The sequence below is a fragment of the Phodopus roborovskii genome, unplaced genomic scaffold (assembly GCF_943737965.1).
Source record: "Phodopus roborovskii unplaced genomic scaffold, PHOROB, whole genome shotgun sequence".
Lineage (NCBI taxonomy): Eukaryota > Metazoa > Chordata > Mammalia > Rodentia > Cricetidae > Phodopus > Phodopus roborovskii.
Window position 1 is genome coordinate 14,391,861 of NW_026126470.1, and position 20,291 is coordinate 14,412,151.

At 34.5% G+C, this 20,291-nt stretch overlaps 1 protein-coding gene across 16 annotated transcripts in view; it reads right to left on the bottom strand.

Annotated features, from left to right (window-relative positions):
* Positions 1-20,291, bottom strand: part of Robo2 (roundabout guidance receptor 2) — a 1,084,901-nt gene that overhangs the window by 38,996 nt on the left and 1,025,614 nt on the right. For all 16 annotated transcript variants that reach the window (XM_051191750.1, XM_051191748.1, XM_051191757.1 and 13 more), the window contains 3 exons: positions 14,069-14,251; positions 6,350-6,392; positions 4,862-4,989 (listed from right to left, as the gene is read on the bottom strand). In XM_051191750.1, the coding sequence (XP_051047707.1) occupies positions 4,862-4,989; positions 6,350-6,392; positions 14,069-14,251 (354 nt within the window). The remainder of the gene's footprint in view (positions 1-4,861; positions 4,990-6,349; positions 6,393-14,068; positions 14,252-20,291) is intronic.

Here is a 20,291-nt window from a genome sequence, read left to right on the forward strand (position 1 = left end):
TGGGAATGCTGCTAAGAGGGACTATGCAAATTAGAGATGAAAACATCTCATTCCACTCCAGCACAAAAGACACAAAAACTAACTGTGGTACAGTTAAGAGTGGTCCAAAATAAGACTATCCTCACTATGAAATAATATTTTTTTTTTCTTCTGAAGTTTTAACTTGCCATTTGCTTTGCTTTATTTCACAGTGTTGGAAACCGAGAATTAACTGAAAGGAAATGGACTCCCTTCTGGTGCATAACAAAGGACAAGTTTCAAAGGTAAGTCACTTTTATGATACAGAGGATTTAGCGTTAAAAAATGCAATCTTGCTGATCAGTGGGTTTAATTTATCCTATCAGCTCTGAGGATCAGGGAATTATAGTTTCATGTCATACGATAACAAAAGTAAAATTGGACTTTTGCAACAACAATGAATATCACTCCGCCTATTTATCATTTGGGGATTTTACCTATCTTTACCTGGTGCTTTATAACTCAGACCTGCCACCTCTCTTCTGAGCTTATTTTCTCTTTTCAACTGAAAGAGACTTAGCAAATCTGCTGACACTGGTTTTAAACATTTAGAAATAATATCAACCATTAACATGAGCTCCACAAACCTCATACCCTTAACATTTAGACTTGACGACTCTCAACAGTACTTGGAATAAAGACTTAATAGAATTAGTTTCACTTTTTTTTTTTTAACTTACAACAGATAGAGAATTTGTCTTCATAACAGAAAATCTATAGAAAATTTATAATTTTATACCCCCAAACTTTTCAGTTTTCAAAGGTTTTTGAGTCCAGAATTTCTCCAATCTGTTTACAATGACATGTATTTTAAATTCACTGAAGTAAAATTATATTCAAGTTTTAATATTTCAATGCGTCGTATAAGCAAGTAATTTTTTTCCGATTTCAAAATTGCACTACATTTTATCCTTAGAGTTTTTGTTTTTATTAAAATTTAAATGTTAGTATCCTTTTGCTCTTAAAAATCCTGATGTTCGCCAGGCAGTGGTGGTGCATGCCTTTAATACCAGCACTTGTGTAGCAGAGGCAGGCGATCTCTATGAGTTCGAGGCCAGCCTTGTCTACAAAGCTACACAAAGAAATGCTGTCTTGAAGAAACAAAACAAAACAAAAAAATTCTTCTTATCTGACAACATTAGTTAGTGAAAATATTATCATCAGTGAGGTTTCAGATATATATGAACCTTAAGTAGGATGTGTCACCAACATGGACTTAGTTCACCATATCTAAGCCTAAGCCTCTTTAGTGTTTTAGACTTAGATAATAGGACAGTTTATTTGTAAACTCTTGAAAATGTATTTTGCGTGCGTGTGTCCAGTGGGTTTAAGTGGAGGAGGGGTGGTGAGAATAACCAAAACTGTAACCTGTTAATACAGTACTCTGTTAACACACTGACTTTAACTTTGAACACAGAATTCCTCCCTGTTAGGTTAAATTACAGTCAGTCCACACGTGAAAGTGTACCAATATTGATTTTTTGCAGTTGTATATTGTCTTATTTGATAACTATCAGATTTTCAATAATAAGAATTATATCCTAATTTTGAAAGATTATACATTTTACATGTGGAAGTTAGTCTTAGCAGATGGCTTGGAATTCTGGGTCTGCTTGTGTCCCAACAGGCTTCATCTAAAGGGTTATCACCATACGGAGGCTGCACTTCCCATTTCTCCTGCTTCCCAACAACCCCTTCTCAATGCTTTAGGCTGTATGCATCTTGTTGATACTATGGTTGAAATCTGTGAATTAAAGGACTACTATCCTGTAGTTGCATTTGCAATGCAGCTTCAAACATCTTGGTTGTACTTATATTTTATTGTATTTTTCATATGAGATTACTTTTTTATTTTTTATTTTTATTTTACATATCAATCCCACTTCCCTCTCTCTCTCCCTCTTTTCCTTGCTCCCACCTTCCCATGCTCCCCAACCACCCTCCCTGACCAGCCCCCCACACTCCACATGTAGGGTGATGCCTTCCAAGAGGGGTCATCTAAAGCTGTCACATCATTTGGAGTAGGGACCAGGCCCTCTGTCCTGCCTCCAGGTTAAGGGAGTATCCCTCCATGGGGGATGTGCTCCCAAAGTCCTTTCGTGCACCAGGGATACATCCTGGTTCCACTATCCCAGGTCCCTTAGACTGCCCAGGCCTTCTAACTGAGACCCATGTTCAGGGGGTCTAAGTCAGTCCCATGCTGGATTCCCAGCTATCAGCCTGGGGGCCCATTAGCTCCTCCTTGTTCAGGTCAGCTGTCTCGTCTCTATGTGTTTCTGTAGCCTGTCGTTTCCTCCCTCTCTGCATCTGGATTCCAGTTTGGCTCAATGTTTAGTTGTGGGTGTCTGCTTCTGTTTCCATCAGCTACTAGATGAGGGCTCTATGATGGTGGATCTCATTGTCAGGGAAGGGCATTTAGATTTTGCTTCCTTATGTGTGTGAATGACTGCTTTCTTCACTATGTCTTCAGTTGCTTGTGGAAAAGGATTTTTGAGATTTATATCTTCATTTCCATAATTCCCCAATCAAAGGACGAGAAGAGAAAAAACACTTGTAAATGAAATGGCCAAAGAAATGTTTATTTTTGTCTGGCCAACTGCTAGTAGGTCACTCAGTTATTTGAATTATTCTTTTGTCTACATTTAAACATGTGTTGGTATCACATTACTAATGGGAAAATCTTAGTGTCCATAATTCTCATACATGACTATTACTATATATTCATACATGTGAATGAACCTTCAGAACATATCATAGCATAGAAAAAGCATTTGATGATCTAAAAATTGATCTGACCAACTTTAAGTTATTCATCTCGATTAAATATATTTTGTTAAGTTTTAAACAATAAACAGTTACCTATTTTGTAACTTTATAAAAATGCCATGTGCTAGTTTTCCTACATAAATAGTAAATTATTAAAATGATTAACATACTGAAAAAAAGATACAGAAAAGCCTGCAAGCCCTTTGTATTGACTTTGATGTACATCTCTGAAGCATCTACTTCACACACACAAAAAAACAAGATGGTAATGAAGAAAACCTTTGCAAATCAGCATGGTTTGGTTAAACTGGAATAAGATATCCTGGAAGTTAATGTAGCTTGCCTAACAAAGTCATAATATATTTTATGTACGAATTATTGAACACAGCATGTTGTGGTAGTCTGATATAAATACAAATAAAAGATGGAGCTATTCCTGGCTGGGAAAAGCTTTGGAAACCAAAGATTTTTCAACGTGGGTTGTTGTAGAATAGCAGAGAGGATATAGTGGTGAGGTCATATTTGGACGTGTTCAGGTGCAGAAAGTTCCCATGCTAGTTTACATAGAGTTAGAAGATAACCAGTCAATCACACAGCTTTCTTTTCATTATCATTAGTAATTTATTGGTACCTATTACTCACTGATTATATTCCATGCTTTGTGCTAAGTGAAGAGTAAATGTGTATGTAATCTAGCTATTACACTAAACAAAGGGATTCTACAAAAGCCTTCACCTTGATAGTCATCCATTCAATTCTCCTTATAGAATTATATTATTATAAATTACTCAAAGAAGAAATATTTGGGGGAAATTAACAGCTAGTTACAGTAGAATGCAAGACTCATAGAGATAACAGTAGCATCCAAATTTGGAAGTATTAGCAGTAACTTACTATGATTACACCTTTCATTTGTAATACCAGTTATTAATCACAGAGTTTCAGAAGTCTCTTTCTGACCATGTCATATTTACTTAGCTATCTACCACTCTTTGTAGATATACTATATGATCAAATTTACATTCTTCTTTACTTCCATACTGAAAGATGTCTAAGAGGTGTCTGGTAAACAGAATGCTGACTTGGATAGGAAAAAACACATAGTTGTAGTGATATTTTTCTTGCATAAATAAAACCTGTCTGGGGGGGGGGTCAGAGCTAGCTCTCCACTAGCTAACCATAGGCGTATGGAGGTCTATACAGACAGGCAAGAAGTGAGGTAGCTAAGCAGTATCAGGACATAAGCAGGGACAAACAAGAAATTGTTCTCTTCTCTGCAGAGAAACTTAGGAGTTAAGGTGTGCTGTGGTTTGCTGCTTCTCTCTGATCTCTCAGCATTCCCCTTTATATCTGACTCTGGCCTTTTATTATCTAGACCAATTAAGAACTCTTTTTACACATAGTACAGTGTTGAATATCCTAGTTTTAGTAGTTTTGTGATATTTTAAAAACTAAATTCTCAGTCAATATTTTTCTCAATTATTAACCCTGTTTTTGCTTAAAGTGATATAGACAGGCAAAGACCAGCACTATGGCCATATATTTGTTGTCTCAATTACAAAAGAAGATAGTCTTTAAAATGATATTTAATGATGTGCATATGTGTGTGTCTGAGCATGTGGGAGTGCAGGTATCATTGGCATCCAGACGAGGGTGCCGGATGCTCTGGAGCTAGAGTTACAGGTGCTTGTGAGCTGCCTCCTGTGAGTACTGGTACCTAAACTTGGGTCCTCTGAGAGGTATGTCACTTTTACCACTGAGTCATGCACCGGTCTTGAAAGGAGATATTTTTAATGTGTTACTTTAAATCTCTGGGGTCATCATGATGACTCAGAGGGTAGTAGCCCTTCCACCAAGCTTGACAACTCTAGCTTGATACTTGGGGCCCACACAGTTGAGGAAAAAAACTGAGTTCTGCAATATTCCCTCCATCTTTCCCATGCATATTTGTTTACCTACATACAAAACAAAAATGTAAAATGCTTGGAAGAAAAGTAGAATAAGGTAAAAATTCCAGAACACCAAAATTAAAAATAGATTCCCAAAAAATAATATTATTTTGAAAAACACAACTTACCTCCACGCCCAAAATTTCCAATTTCATTTGGGCCACTATTGCTATTGTTCACTGGCAAACTCGTGGCTGGCCAGGAATCCGCAAGCCATGGGTAATTGGGATCACTGGCATTTAGAAGACCTGGACGGCTGAAACAGAGATGAAATGAAGATTAGCCTGTGGGGCTCACTGAGAGAATTTGACATCTTCTTTACACATTAAAATGGGTTAAGAGATATAAGATTTTAATTGACTTCAAATTAATTGCGAGTGCTCTTAAGAAGTAAGAAATTTCAGTAGTTCATTAAAGCTAGACATAGATCTTCTCTGTCAGTGGAAGCAAAAAAGTTTTGACTGGGATTTGGCTCACAAGGAAATGAAATCAGTTTTCCACCCAGGAACTGGTGGGAAATAGGGAACATAGTAACATCCTGAGATGAAGGTTTATGGTAAATTGACGTCTCAAGGGAACAATTTCTCTGAGTAGCTGCTCCATATTGGCCATTTCCAGAGACCTGAACTATTCAGTCCTCATTTTTGAAGCCACTAACGGAATCTGTTTTCTCTAGGTCATCACCCTTGATGGGAAGGCAGATAGCTTGAGACAAATTAATTAAGATTTCTTATACTTTTCTATCAATAGTACATTTTCAGGTTCCTCACATTGCAAAATAAAAATGCTAGTTTAGAATCTATGAAGAAAACTTCTTTATTATCACATTTAATAAAGAGTTCCATTATTTAATGTAAAGATGAGAGTCTGATTCCTTTCCAGGATACTAGCATATTTACAAAGAAATAGATCACCTGTAATTATTGTACTTTTTATGATAGACCCTTTCTGGTACAATTCCTAAGAGAAACATGTGTTTCTATGGAAACTGCAATAAGAAGATTCAATTGCTTCTTGCAATATCTGCTAGCTCTCATTAGACTTAATCTCTTTTTGCTAAAATATTGATTAAATGGGAGATTGGAAGTTATTACCAGAGCCTAATTACAATCTCCATATTGGCAAAAGGAAAATAGATGAGGATATATGGGTTTGTTATCAGCTTTTATCAATTTCAATTGAGTATCCAAAGTTGTGGAATCCAGTCCTATCAATCTACAGCCTATTCATCATCCATGAATCATTTACTTTGTGATCGATTATGTGTAATTGTTCACTCACAGCAATTTAGTGAGAGCCAATAAGGAGTCTTAAACAACAGCAACTTCATTTGCTAATGTCTAATTAATGCAATAAACATCCTGCTAACAAATGAACACATTCCTTGTGATATTTACTACTAATTTCTTCAGGGGCATCTGGGAGATATGAAACATCTGGACTTGATTCCTCTAAAGTGCACAACAGATAGATCATTAAACCTTGTGGTAAGCCATTTAATTCCTCCTAGAATTCTCAGACTTATAAGTAATCGTTTATTACAATAATAGCTGCTCACTACAGAATTTCCCCAGTACTGATTAAAAATAATAATAAAAAGAAACTCCTTAGCATACCTCCCATTGCTCATTAGTCCTCCATCTCCTCTTTGAAATGTTACTGTAATAAAGGAAAGACATACACACATAGTAGTAAGTATTAATCATAATTAATAACACCTACCTATTGGACCTCAGTTTAGAGAAGAAGACTGGGAATTTCAACATGATAAAATTAATGAAATTATATAGGTAGTGACAAGCAATGGTTTGGTTCAGTGCAAAGTCATCTCTTGTTCCAAATTAAATAAGATTGCTTCAATTGAAATGAACAATTAGAGTTGCCATTGAATTTAGATATCAAACTGTTTCAAGTAGTGTATATACATATATATAGTCTTATTAGAAGAATGATATAGCATTAGTGTGTAATTATAAAATGCAGAACTTATTCATAGTAAGAAAATGTTTTATTTGAAGGAATAATACAAAAACACATACTGAACAGAACTAGCATTATTCTATATGGTAATATGTTTCAAATGAAGCATCAGAAAGCATTTATTGCAATTTATTGAATACTCCTCACCATCATGATCATCAGGTACACTTAAAAGCATTATGCATTGAATTGTTATAATTACAGTAGACTGAAACTACTATTAATGTGATAAAGCATTATAGTAATACAATTTGAAAATAGTTGAAACTGAATAGATTCCAGTTATGCATGAACATCTCAAGTTTTCTATAATACTAAGGAGGTTATTAAAGAAAACATCAAGGAATGTCTAGTAGATCCAAGGGCATCTTTCTACTTTTCCAATTTATTGTTTTTACTTCATGAGACAGAAACATGAAAGTGGACCAACATACTGACCAAGAATTTAAATATCAGTTCAGATCCATCAACCCATTTCCAAAATCTTCTAGGTAAAATGTATTCAAGCTTCACAGTGTTTCATAACTAAGGGATGCTATATTCCTCACAAAGGACCAAGGGGCTCTAAGGCTGAGTGTACACAATGCTATCCAATATTTCTGCCACAAAGGTGAATAACCAAGCACAGGGCAGTCACATGTACACATATCTGCAAGTTTATTTGAATCAAATTTTGTCACTAATTAGCAAATGATTTTTTTTATGTAGAAGGTATCTGCTTATTAAAATTTTGGGAATGCAGAATTGTTAGGATCTTACAAGTTGGACCCAAATCAGTACTGGTCAACTAAAGTGATGACAGGGAATGGTGGGCATAAAATGAACAACATAGTCTGTATTTGGATGATATCAATTATATGTCCTGTGGTTTGTTGGGATAAAAGTGAAAATAACTTATTTCTGAAAAGAATTAACTCATTTTAAATAAGATATATTGTCCAAATATACAGATAGCTTTTAATTTGAAAGTTTTACACAGTTTATCATTTGCTCGAGTTTCAGATACCAACTTTAACCACTCTTAAATTTTGCCATTTCCTAATATAGTGCAGGAGACTATTTGTTACAGTCATCTAGTAGGTAAAATTGTCACTGATAACGTCATCATTAGGGAATAAAACCTTAATTCAAAGTGTCTACAATACTTAAACTGATATGTGGCTCCCAGAAATGTCATGTAGTGGACCCACAGACACTGCAACTCAACTTTTAAACAGCCTCTCAGATGTGCTATGAAAAAAAATACTGGCATAATATTTACATCTGTCACAGACATCTATGCAAAGAAGGTGATGCTCATCATTGCTCCACCTAAGGCCTTAAAGTTTGGTATCAGAAGTGCAAGTCTGACATATTGTGCCCATTTGATAATTGCTTTTTAGCATGAATTAGCTAAAGTATAATGAACAATGTAAATATATGAGCAGTGATTAGTGGAGTATTAGATAAAAGTCTAACACACGCAAACATATGTGAGCATGCACATGCACACACTGACATTTTATCTCAAGCATTTTATAAGATATGTGTTTTATAATATAATACTAAGTGCTAAAATAAAGTTAAGACAAGGTTGTAACATTGTATATTTGCAAACAGGCAGTATTTGATGGGTCACACTTCAAAAGTGATGCTTAAGGGATTCAGGAGAATCTAAATAGTTCTGTGCAATACTGATACTCTTTCTTCTCATCTAAACTTTTTGTTATCACCAGATCATACAAATAAGAGAAAAAGAGAGAGCCAAGTGGAAAGCACTAAAATTGGCCAATTTGAAGAAAAATACAAAGTGTTATAAGACTTAAAACATAAATATAAAGATAACATTAATTAAAGCTAATATTCAATGTTTGAATGCTTTGGTAAACTATTTACTAATAGGGAACTAAAGGTTAAGTATGAAAGGATTTGGCATTCAGAGTGATTCATCTTGTATGTTTAGAAAGTGTTTATTTTCTCTTTGTATCTCAGTTATCATTCAAGTCTCTCTTAAATTGGTCTAGATTGGCAGCAGGCTGTCAAAGGCCTTACCGCGAATACACATGTCTCCTAACATTTAAAAAAGAGAAAAAAAAATTACAGAACATTATGTAACTAGTTCTGTAACTTAAAATGTTCTCCACATGCAATTTGGTAGACATGAGAATGATTTCATTTTGAATCATTCTTTTAAAAGAATGAAGAAGAAAGGAAGAGAGGGTGGAGATATGTACACCCACACCTCTTATCATAATAGTGCACCTACATTTGTGAGGGAGAAGCCCATTTCATTGTGTAGATCAGGCTGGCCTTTGCTCAGACGTCAGCCTGAGTCTCCCAGCAGAGCGCTGGGGTTAGGTGTTTGCCACTAAACCTTGTCCTTAGTTGTTCTTTTCAAAGGAGGGTGGAAAGAGGACAATAAATTCTTTTAAACCCCGTGCTCCAATTTGAAAATAGCACAAAAGTACCAGCTCTTGTCAAACAACAGAATGCAAGCAAATGACATATCATGAACAATGTGAATTTATACAATGGAAATTGTGTATGATCTTTTAATAGCGCTTTTAGGAGTTGTGCAGGGAGAATCACAGAAAAATATTGCCAGTTGCTTTTAGGCAGTTCTCATTTCAAAGAAATGTTTGCCTTGATGTGGAAAGAATCTGGGATCAGGAAGGAGAATTCATACCCATCTCCATGTCTCTATTTTTCTAAGCATAGGCCAGTCACATTGTGTTTGTCAGAGATAAATTTGAAAGGACCTTGACTGTGACTCAGTAATTTCTTCTAGCATGTCAACATAAGAACTTCTTGGGAGCAACCTACAGAAGCTTCAGACACAAACATCTGAAATGTTTTAGAATTTCATTAAATATTGGAACTTATTTTATTTTGCTTTTCTATGAAAGTTGGGAGGAAAAGAGGTTTTTCCAAGTTTGTGTCAGATACAGAGGAATTCTATGCTTCTAATATAACCTGTCAGAATTAATTCTGTAGCATGTCTGCTAGACCTGGAGGACATAGGGAAGAAATGTAACTATGAAGTAAATTGACATTTTGAAGTAAAGAAGCTCCCACAGCACCTATCTCTAGTAGGTCACATTTTCCTACTCTAAATGGAAACTTTCATGATGCAGCTAAGTCTCCTTCCCCTTCCTGATAAGCTCTCACTCAAATATGAATGTATTAATTCCTTTTTAATAAGCATTAACCAAGCCTAGATAATCAGACTATAAAAAATACCATCAAATCACTGAACTGCCTTTGCATAGCTCTGTCCAATGATTGCAATTTCACCAACAGTTATAAAAACCCATGCATAGAGTATGTACAGAGGTATAATGTCCTCAATCACATTAAATTGTTGATGTGTAAAAAGATTTCTAAAATATTGTCCTTATAGGTAATAGTCACATAGTATAATCACCCCTTTAAAAGTAAACAGAAACTCGCTTTCATCAAAATTTGAATACAAATTTTGAATACAAAAAAAAAAAAAACCATAGTGGCTTGGTACATTGCTCAGTGTTTAAGAGGTTAAGAGCACTGGCTGTACTTCCAGAGATTCTCCCAGAGATTCTCAGTTCAATTCCCAGCACCCACATGGCAGCTTATAACTGTCTCTAACTCTAGTCATGGGAAATCTCATGCTCTCTTCAGGTTCCTCAGGAGTCCAGAACACACTTGAAACAGAGACATACACACAAGCAAGATACCCTTACATATAATATGGATAAAGTAATAAGACATTTACAAAGGAAAAAAATGAAAAATATATAAAATTGAAGTTATATGTAATATTGACAAACATTATCCAGTTATATATGTACATACATAATATATTTGTCTCATTCTAATGGAACTGCCTAGATTTTTTCAAAATTTAATTGTTTTCTTTTTAGCTCTAAAAAACATTATAATTGTGAGCATATGCTTATTTTGTATTTGAAAATAATTGAACGTTTTCTTTATAAATTTCTTTTCAAATTCCTCTTCACTTTCTAGCATCTTGGGTTGTGAATTTTTCCTGTAATCAGAGTACCCCTCTCACACATAGGGACAAGGATATTGTATCTCTCAGTAGAAATTAAGGTAAATGTAACTACTTGCTCTGCAGATGTGAAAAGCCACTCTACATATAATGTCAGACAGAAGGACCTATCGAACAATTGTCACTTGTGGGTTTACATTACATGTAGAATCATGGACAAAACTATGCTGTGAGTTTGTGTATGAGAAAAATACAGAAAGAAAGATATCAAAATGAAAATCCCTGCTTCTAGCTGGGAACAGCAACAAAACACGTCAGGCCAGAATCTCTTTCAATGATATGAATGTGATAATTTATGTTTGATTCTGGACATTTGTTTATAAAATGGAAGTTTTGTCCATTAGTTTACTCTGCTAAACATGTTAAATTTATGAGTGCCCAAAGAAAAGTATCAACACTAGGAAACAGAGTTTTTTTTTTTTTTTTGAAATTTTGCAAATACTCTTTTTTTTTTTGTATAAAAACAAGTTTCAGCATGGATATAATGAGACACAGTGCATATTTTGCCTATACAGTGTGAATGGAAGGCATTCTGCAAGACTCAGTATCTCACCCTGCAAGCTATTTCTGTCTCTCCACTAATTAATAAATTAGACTTGGGACAAAGATGTAGGCACAGTGCTTCAGTCTACAATCCCATTTCTTATCAATTTAGCTTTATTCAAAGTCTATGATGCCTAATAGGGGAAATACATCAAACTTTTAACTGAATTTTGGTTGAAATTTGAAGACAAATGTTATATAATAATCTAAATAATGATTCTAAATTGACTTGATTTGTTGCAGTTCATGATTCTCATAACAGCTAATTGTTAGGGAATATAAAGACATAAACCTGAGGGATTCCAACATCAACATCAAGTAATGGAGAAACAACAAAAACTTCAGAAGCATCATGAAGTTCCTGAAATTACATCCCTTCAATTATACCTGATCTGGTATTTCAAATGGTAAAATAACAAATCTCCAAGAGAATATTTTTGATGAAAAAAGATATATAAAGATCAATCCAGCATATTCATTCTTTAATTATCATAAAATACTTTCAAGGAAAAAAAATAGTTCATCCCTAACTCTGTGCTTTGAGAGTGGGACATCAGCCCATTCATAGAAACAATAACCTCAAACTTACCCCCTATCACCCAGGTTCTATAAAGACAAAAATTTTAAAAATCCAAAACAATTAAAGAGCAGACGAGTAGGAAAGAAATTACAGAGACACTATCATAACTCAGATAGGAAATGCTACTTCCCTGGGATTTGGCAAATTTTCTTTGCTTCCCACCTAAGAGAGAACAGCAGTTGCTAGAAGGCACATGACAAGGATAAAGGACATCTATCCACAGAGTCAGCCATCTATCAATTAAGTATTAAGGTTTTGAAAGGCTTCTCTCTGGCTTGGCCTTCTTCCAAATATCTGAAGGGCAATGCACATTCTGAGTTAGCAGTCCCTTTCCAAGCTCATGGACATCAATCATAATGAGTCATGATAGCACGAAATGGACAATCCTTGTCAAGCTCAAAGACTGGTAGATATTTTCAAGTTAAGTGCATAGGGTTTTGCAAAGAATTGCAAAGAGAGACAGGAAGTGATGACTGCTTGATGTAATTGTACTAAAAGTGCAAACTGCAGCCTGTGAGAGCTATTGTATTACTCAGGCATGAGTGACTAAAGGTAATATTCCACAAGTGAATATAGTAGGACTTTTCATTAAAGTGATTTCCATGCTTTATCTTCTAATATTATCACTAACTCAAGGGAAGCCATGAGCCTAAAATTGTCCTTGAGTTAAATTAGTCTTACCTTATGTTTCATATGGTTGGTATGAGCATGTCACAGGGAAGACATATAGCTTAATGATTGGTGAAACCAATCGACTGATTTTATCTACAGAGGGGAAAGTAAGAGGGTTGGGCTGCAAAAAATGTCATTGAAAAACTGGTGAATTCAATACTGTATCACCCTCAAGTTGACTAACCACCCATTTCGGGAAGGATCTGTAATTGGTGAAATGAATTAACATTTAGATGTCAAAGAATAAGGAAACAAGCAGCTTTTGACCATTGTAAAGTGAGAGCGGGAAATTTCTTGTCAATGGATTTGATATGCTTCTTTTTCTAGACGTGATTAGTAAGACTATGTATCTCATATGCTGTAGACATAGAATAATAACAAGGCTATAGTCAAGTTTCAACATTTAATGTTGTATAACAAGCAAGACAACCAAGTGGGTGCCATTCTTGGCATTTTTTTTCTGTTACAATATATTCAATTTCCATTTCTAGCATACATGTTTTAATAACTGATTTTGACAGGGAATTTCAGTTATTAAAGATTAAATACAATACCTCAAAAACATTTAAAGTGTTCATAGGCTACAATTAAAAGTGCTCCCTTGAAATTCTACCGAACGTGTGCCATTGGGAGTTTGTACCCTTCTACACCTGTTAGATAAAATAATTTAAAGTAAAGGCAAATTTTAAATTGTAATAGAATATAGTGTCAGTACTGAACTCATTCTTTCAATGACAATGATTTTAGTGTCTATATCTCCCCCCAGTTTTAGACTCTATCTCTCCTCCCCTTTCTGTCTCATTCCCAAACCCATCTGGCTTCTTTTCTCATTTACAGATGTTTAAACCTGCAGCCTTCAACATTCTTGAGACACTCTTGCATTAGAGGTGGGACACTAATTTTGGAAATGCTGTCGATTATCTTGGGTCCCTCTCATTTTTCCTGCATCTATTTCTCCTTCTTTCCTTCTTGTTGTGCTTCCTTCTGTTTCTCCTTTGGAAAATGCTGCTTGTTCGTACCAAAATAGGCACCCATGTAAGTGAACAGTAAATCACTTCCTTCATGCCTCATCGGTTTTATTAATTCTAGTGAGATTTTTGCTTGTTTGTCTTTTTTTTTCCAGCTGGGACATTTCCCAGTTAATCTGCATTTTGACATACTAAAAGCTGATTTTCAAATCTTTTCTTCATTTATGAGCATTTTAATAACTTTCTTGCCTAAAGATGTCTTTATAGCATGCAAGCCCTGCATGTGTGGCTTTGAGGAACTAGTTGAGAAAAATGGTTGTGCATTTTATCAGTGTCTACTGCTGCTATGCTTCACTGCAGATACAAGCAGAAAGATTGCCCGTGGTCATAAAACGATATGGTCAAGAGCAATGCATTGAAGCATGTTGCTTATAATTGCATTTTACAGAGCGGGTTTTTATAACAAGCCCAAATCATCCGTTTGTTATTCCATTCCATTTCTTCCTCTCATCGCATTACATTCCAAAAGATAAGAGGGTTTTTATAGCTGAAAATAGTCTCTTACCAGCATAATTGCTGAGCCCCTTTCTCTTCTTTCTTCTCCAATACAGCCAGATGCTAAAACCCATCAAAATTACCCAGCAGGCACCACCAATGCCAGCTATAAATGCAGGTTGCTTCACAACATCAGTTATTTGCTCAGTTATGCTGTTATTGTTTTCAGTAATAACAACTTCGTTCCGTCCCCCTATGGAAGGAAAAATAGTATCAGTAAACATTAAGACAAATAATGACAGAAATACAATCACATTATACCACAGGCACAGACATGCCCTTTTAAAGGTCAAGTGATATTAATTAATTTTGTCCTGACGGTGTCAAAATTACTGATAAGAAATTTTAAGTTTAAAATGAAATACTGAATCACATGTTTATAAGTCTCGATATGATGATAATTTTCTTTTAATTTGTCAACAACAGCTTCTTATTCACTTACAGATTTATAATATAAATAATTATTTGAACAACTACTAGCAACTGAAATGACAGATACTTTTCTTAAAGTAGGTAAAGTGATTCTTTATTAAAGTTCATATAACACAAGTATTTGTACATTGCTTTTCTGCTACTGTTTTGCCCATTTTCAAGTGGATGTAATTCAAAAGTTTATATAACTTTGTATGACCATCAATATTCTACCAAAGATGTTATGTACAGATATGTTTTACGTTTTGATGAGGACTAAAATTCTCTACATAGAACAATAGCAATTATGAACATATTAATTCATGGAGATTAGCAAATATATTTAAAACATTAAGAGATTCTAAAACTTATATGCTCCCTAAGAGCAGTTAAGGGTAATTTGACAATTGAACATTGAATCATGGTGTTTTATGTTGAAAAACTCTAGACTTCTGAAAATCAATTAAGAAAAATCTCAATCCATACTTAATAGGTTGTTGAATAGGACAATCATAATGGCACTGGACAACAAAGATTTAAGATGTATTTATAAGAGTAAGAAAACTTAGAATATGAGAATCAAATGAATCTTGTGTCAATATTGTTTCTAGTCAATATTCAATCAAGGATGTGTGAAAGGTAAATTGAAAGCAAAATATAATAGGGGGTGGTACAACAGATCACCTCATAGGAAAGCTTTTCATTGTTTTCATGAATGCAATGCTATTATATGCTAGGGAGAGCATTGTCTTTGACCTCTTGCATAGGAGGTCAAAGATATAGGTGTTACACTATCTCTGCAACTTATTAGATGGTAAATTATAGTTGTGGGTCAAGAACTTAATCTTTTTGCCGCTGAATCAGATCATTGGCAATGTTACAATCTTTTTCATATATTTTGGACTCATTGTGGTGATTTTTTCCTTCTTTATCTCTTCTGTCCCTTTTTGAGGACTTTCTCTTTTTACTCTAAATTGCAGTTGTACAATCAACTCTTAGACCAGGAGTTTTTAAAGATGTCATTCTTCTCTTAGAGATGTGTCAGATCTCGAGATAATTGGCAATGTCTTAATTAACCTGAGAAACAAAATGGGAATGTTGCTGGCACCTAGAAAGTAGAAACCACACACTGTACAACTTTCCATGCATAGAACCATTACAAATCAAAGTACGATCAAAAACCCAAAACTGCAGAAATTGAGACATTTGCTAGAATGAGAACACAAAGGTCTATGGGATGTTTCTAAAGAAGATGAGAGGAACACAACCTTGTCCCATGTGATGGAAAGAGCTACATTAAAAGTCTTCCAGTTGGTTTTTTGGACTGGTCAGGTGAACTGCTTAAGTTTGACTATCGTGTAAAGCTCATCTTTGTTACTGAGACAGAAAATTAGAACACATTCCTGAGCTTTCCCTGCCATCCAGTGACTAAGTGTGAGCCCACGGTCTGTAGATAGGAAAGACTCAGTTCACCTCCAGATCCAACCCTTAACTCTCTGTAACAGCCCTCAACCCTCTTTCTCTTTCCTTGTGTATTAGACACCAATATGTCTTGGAGTTCATTTTGTCTTTAAAAGACAGAAAAGATCTTGCTTGAAAGAATTTAAACTGCTGAATGGCTATGGAATTTAAAACCTAGGCACCATTCTTCTAACCTTTGTTACACTGGGCATTGAATAAGAAATAAAACATTTTTTATTAAATAAGTCAAATTCTTCAGTATTATTTATTGTAACTGCTAGAATTTTCTTACACACACACACATTACTGAAAAGTACTTTGTGTTTTTTCATGTTTAAACTAAATTATGCAACAAATCTTTCTTGCCTGAAACATTGGCACCTTTAGATGTTATATGTATAAAAATAAAAAAAAAACTGATTTTATTAACACATTTTCAATATGTTATCTGATGACAATTTTTACTAGTAGCAGTTACTAGAAGGCCCTAAAACATACAACAAACAAGCAAAACCACAACGAAAACAAAAACCCTGAGAGGTATAGAGCAAAGAGTAAGAAAAGATTCTCACTGGTTTAAGGGGAGTCCTTAAAATGTTTTATTTAATAGTGTACGGCATTTTTGTGAGCCATGGTGTATTATTTCTTCTTATGCTTATGATGTCTAAAAACATGTTGTCAATTGTCCTGCAAAGAACAAGGGTGGTGTGACACAGCATGCATGCTGTATTGTTCTTGCAGACAAAAGACAATGAAATGAAATGTAGTAGCTGCCTCCCATTGGAGAATGGCAATAATGAACAAAAGTAATTTGTTAGTAAAAAAAAAAAAAAAAAAAAAAAAAAAAAAGTTAATGAGACACATCATATTCGGTTGTCCCTATTTCTGTGAAAGTGTGTAGTTGGATTGATCATCAACTCTCCAGGAAGAGTATTAAAGATAAATAATTAAAAATAGTTTTCTTATTAAGAAGGTTATTGTTATTTGAGGTATTGTTTGGTCTGGATAAATTTCTTTCATTTATTTTGTCAGCTTTATTCCACATTTCATATGAAACCCACTTCACATATAAAATTGCTAACAACAATTAAAGCAACACAAATTTCAGTCTGTATAAGGTTATACATCCTATTTCACAGTGTTTAAGTTATTGGTTTCTTCACATCGCTGAGATGGAATGATTGAAACTTCATACAGTCTGGCATAACAGCGATCTAAAATTATGAACCATAAACTGCATCAATGCCATTGCATGACTTAATTAGCAAAGGGAAAATCAGGTAAGCTGGAGTCACGTATCATGTCATGTCCAGTATGGAATACACAATAGAGGAAGCATAGATTGAAACAGAAAAAGAGATTAGCCACTAGTAAGGCACTATTCAACTGAGTAGTAGCAGTTGTGTACAAAGCCTTATCAGACAAGATGTGAAGCTTGATATGGAAGGATAATTAAAGAAACAATTAGGAAGTGTCTCTGGACAGCAGTGGATATTAAAAAGAAATGGATCTCTGGAGGATGCATCCTTTCTAGGTCAAACTGGACTCATACATGTGCATGTCCTCATGTCTGTCACTATACTGCTGTGGTCATGATTACCTTTTAAGCATATCATATTCTTATTGCCTGAATAGGATACAAGAATGTCATTGATTTAACTGTTTTGTTTCCATAACAATTTGAACACTTGTTTGATATAGTATAGTGGATTAATAGGTGTGTTCAAAGTCTAGTTAGAGACTTAGTTTTCTGGAAAAAAAATACAGTTTGGTAAAACTTTGAAATTTATTTAAAACCATCTAAATAAAAGCCATTATTTTGCTATAATATAATTACTCTAAGAAGAACTGTGCTTGCCACAACAGAGCATTGCTTTCATATAATGTTTTCTTGTTTCCAAGGGAATTAGGGTTCTGAATGCTGTGAGCTAGACAACCACTAGGAAGAGAGAAGAAGATGTAAATTGCTCTAATAAATGTTTTATTTATTAAACACAATAGAAAATAAAAGACGCAGGAGGGAAATATAGTTACTTGGCAATATTATTTCTCTTCAAAAAAAAAAACTATATCCAGTAAATACAGTTCATATTCATTTCCTTTTTAGCATTTTTGAGGAAGAATTACCCCTTTAAGGAAGATTATTCTTGTTCACCAACAATGATGCATTTAGATTTAAAACAGACAGTGCAGAAAGATATGGATATTTTTTTCTTTTTTTGTCTGTTTCAAAACAGAGCCTCGGTGTGTAGCTCCAGCTAGCCTTGCTGAGCTCCTCATGCTAGGCTCAAACAATTTCATATTTTCTTTACCCTCCCTGGTACTGAAATTGTAGACTACAAGTATGTCACACCACACCTAGGCCCTCATAGTCTTAAAGCAAAAGGCTCACTTTAATACTTTAAATAAAATGCATATTTATACATACACATACATATATATGTATATATGTATATATATATATATATATAAAATTTTAGTTATACCTACACTTCATCCTTATTCTAATTTATTTCAGAAAAAAATCTCAGAAGGATAAGTTTGTAAGTTTCCCTCAGGTTAAGGAATTAATTCAGTATGAACAACTAATTAAGAAGGGTGAAGGCAATTTAGAGAAAAGGTAATACTTTAACTCTTTTCTTCAATGATATTCATTTAGCAAACAAAGGAAAGTTGGGAAGCTTAAAACATTTAATATTATGACTAAATATAAAGTTTGTTTCTATGCAAGAGAAGAATGACGACCCAGAAATTGGTAATAACCTGTCTTCATATCATTTTATCATATTAGAAAATAGGCAGACAAAATTCTTTATGAACTTTTGATGAATACTTTTGATATATATATATATATATATATATATATATATATATATATATATATACACTTTTCTTTAAATTTATTGACACGATGATGCCAAGAAGAGAAGAGAGAATTGAAAGGGTTTGATAATGAGAGTTCTAGTAGAGAAATCTTCATTGATGAGCTTTGGCTTCCTCTAGCGATATACTTAAGCAGTGAAGGGTAAGCTAGCTAGTGATCACACTGATAAACACTAATGTCAGTTATATGATATGCCAGAACTCACAGCTTGGGGATGCTTGGATAATAGAGGATTTAAGGGAAATCCACATTTACAAGGAGTCCTTTGAGGGTAGTGCTCACTAATCGGTAAGCAATCACCTCAAAAATCCAAGGGTGAACCCTTAACTTTGCATTGAGAAATGCTGCAAAGATCTGGTACAAAGCAGAGATGAAAGACAAGAGAGGGTGTCCGGCTAATCTGCAATTCAGAGCAATGAATTCTTGATATTTGAGTTCAATTCAGTTAGGGGCACCAGAAAAACATACTAATAGTTTTATTGGAATTCCCAAATGGCCTTAACTTAGACTGGACATCAAACTTAGCTTGTAGTACAAGTAAAAGACAAAACCTAAAAAACTCCCACACAAATACCATGAAAAGGAATAATGACATGACAAATTCAAGATAAAAATCCTGTAAGATAATTTTGTAGGGCAAACACCAATATTCCTTCACTTATCACAAACCTTCATAATATCTCATCACAAAGTCCAGTATCCACTAAAATATAACCACCCATATAAGGACAGGCAAGCGGATGAAAGAACAAGACAAGAAAAGACAAACATTTGGTAGAAGCATACCATTCAAAAATAAAGGTTTTGGAGTCGGGAAGAAAATATTTATATATTGTATCTTAAAATAATTTTGTTACATTTATATATCTGTATGTTTAACTTATTATATGGGTGGGACACACTCAAACCATGCACTGTGTGAAAGTTAGAGAAGTATAGCTTCTGGGAATTGGTTCTCTCGACTATGTGTGTCTCGGGGATGAAATGTAGTTATTTTGGCAGTGAGCACTTTTATCTGCTGAGCCATTCTACCTTCCTGAGAAATGGATTTGAAAGAAGGAACCTCAACTAAAAAAAATCTATAATCACTGCAGAGAGACAGGACTTAACATAAAGGGTTAATAAGAATGGAAGTACTTAACGAGATGACCTAATACTCATATTTAAAGACAAAATGTGTTTCAAAGCAAGAAATCTCACAATGAATTAAAGAGGAAAAGCTGATGATGGCTGTGAAGGAGGTAAGTCTTAAAATGTAATCACCCACAAGCAAATAGATAAAACAAAAGATGTAGACTGGGGGTTATGGAGTGATGTCTCCTTCTAGACCAAGTGATGGAGAGATGGTTCCTTACAGCACTAGGGATGGAGAGAGATAGCTGGCTCCTTATAGACAGAAGGGCATGGTTCTGTTCAGCCTGAGGGATGTCTCCTTACAGACTGAGGGATGGAGGCAATGGTTCCACAGTTAAAGATC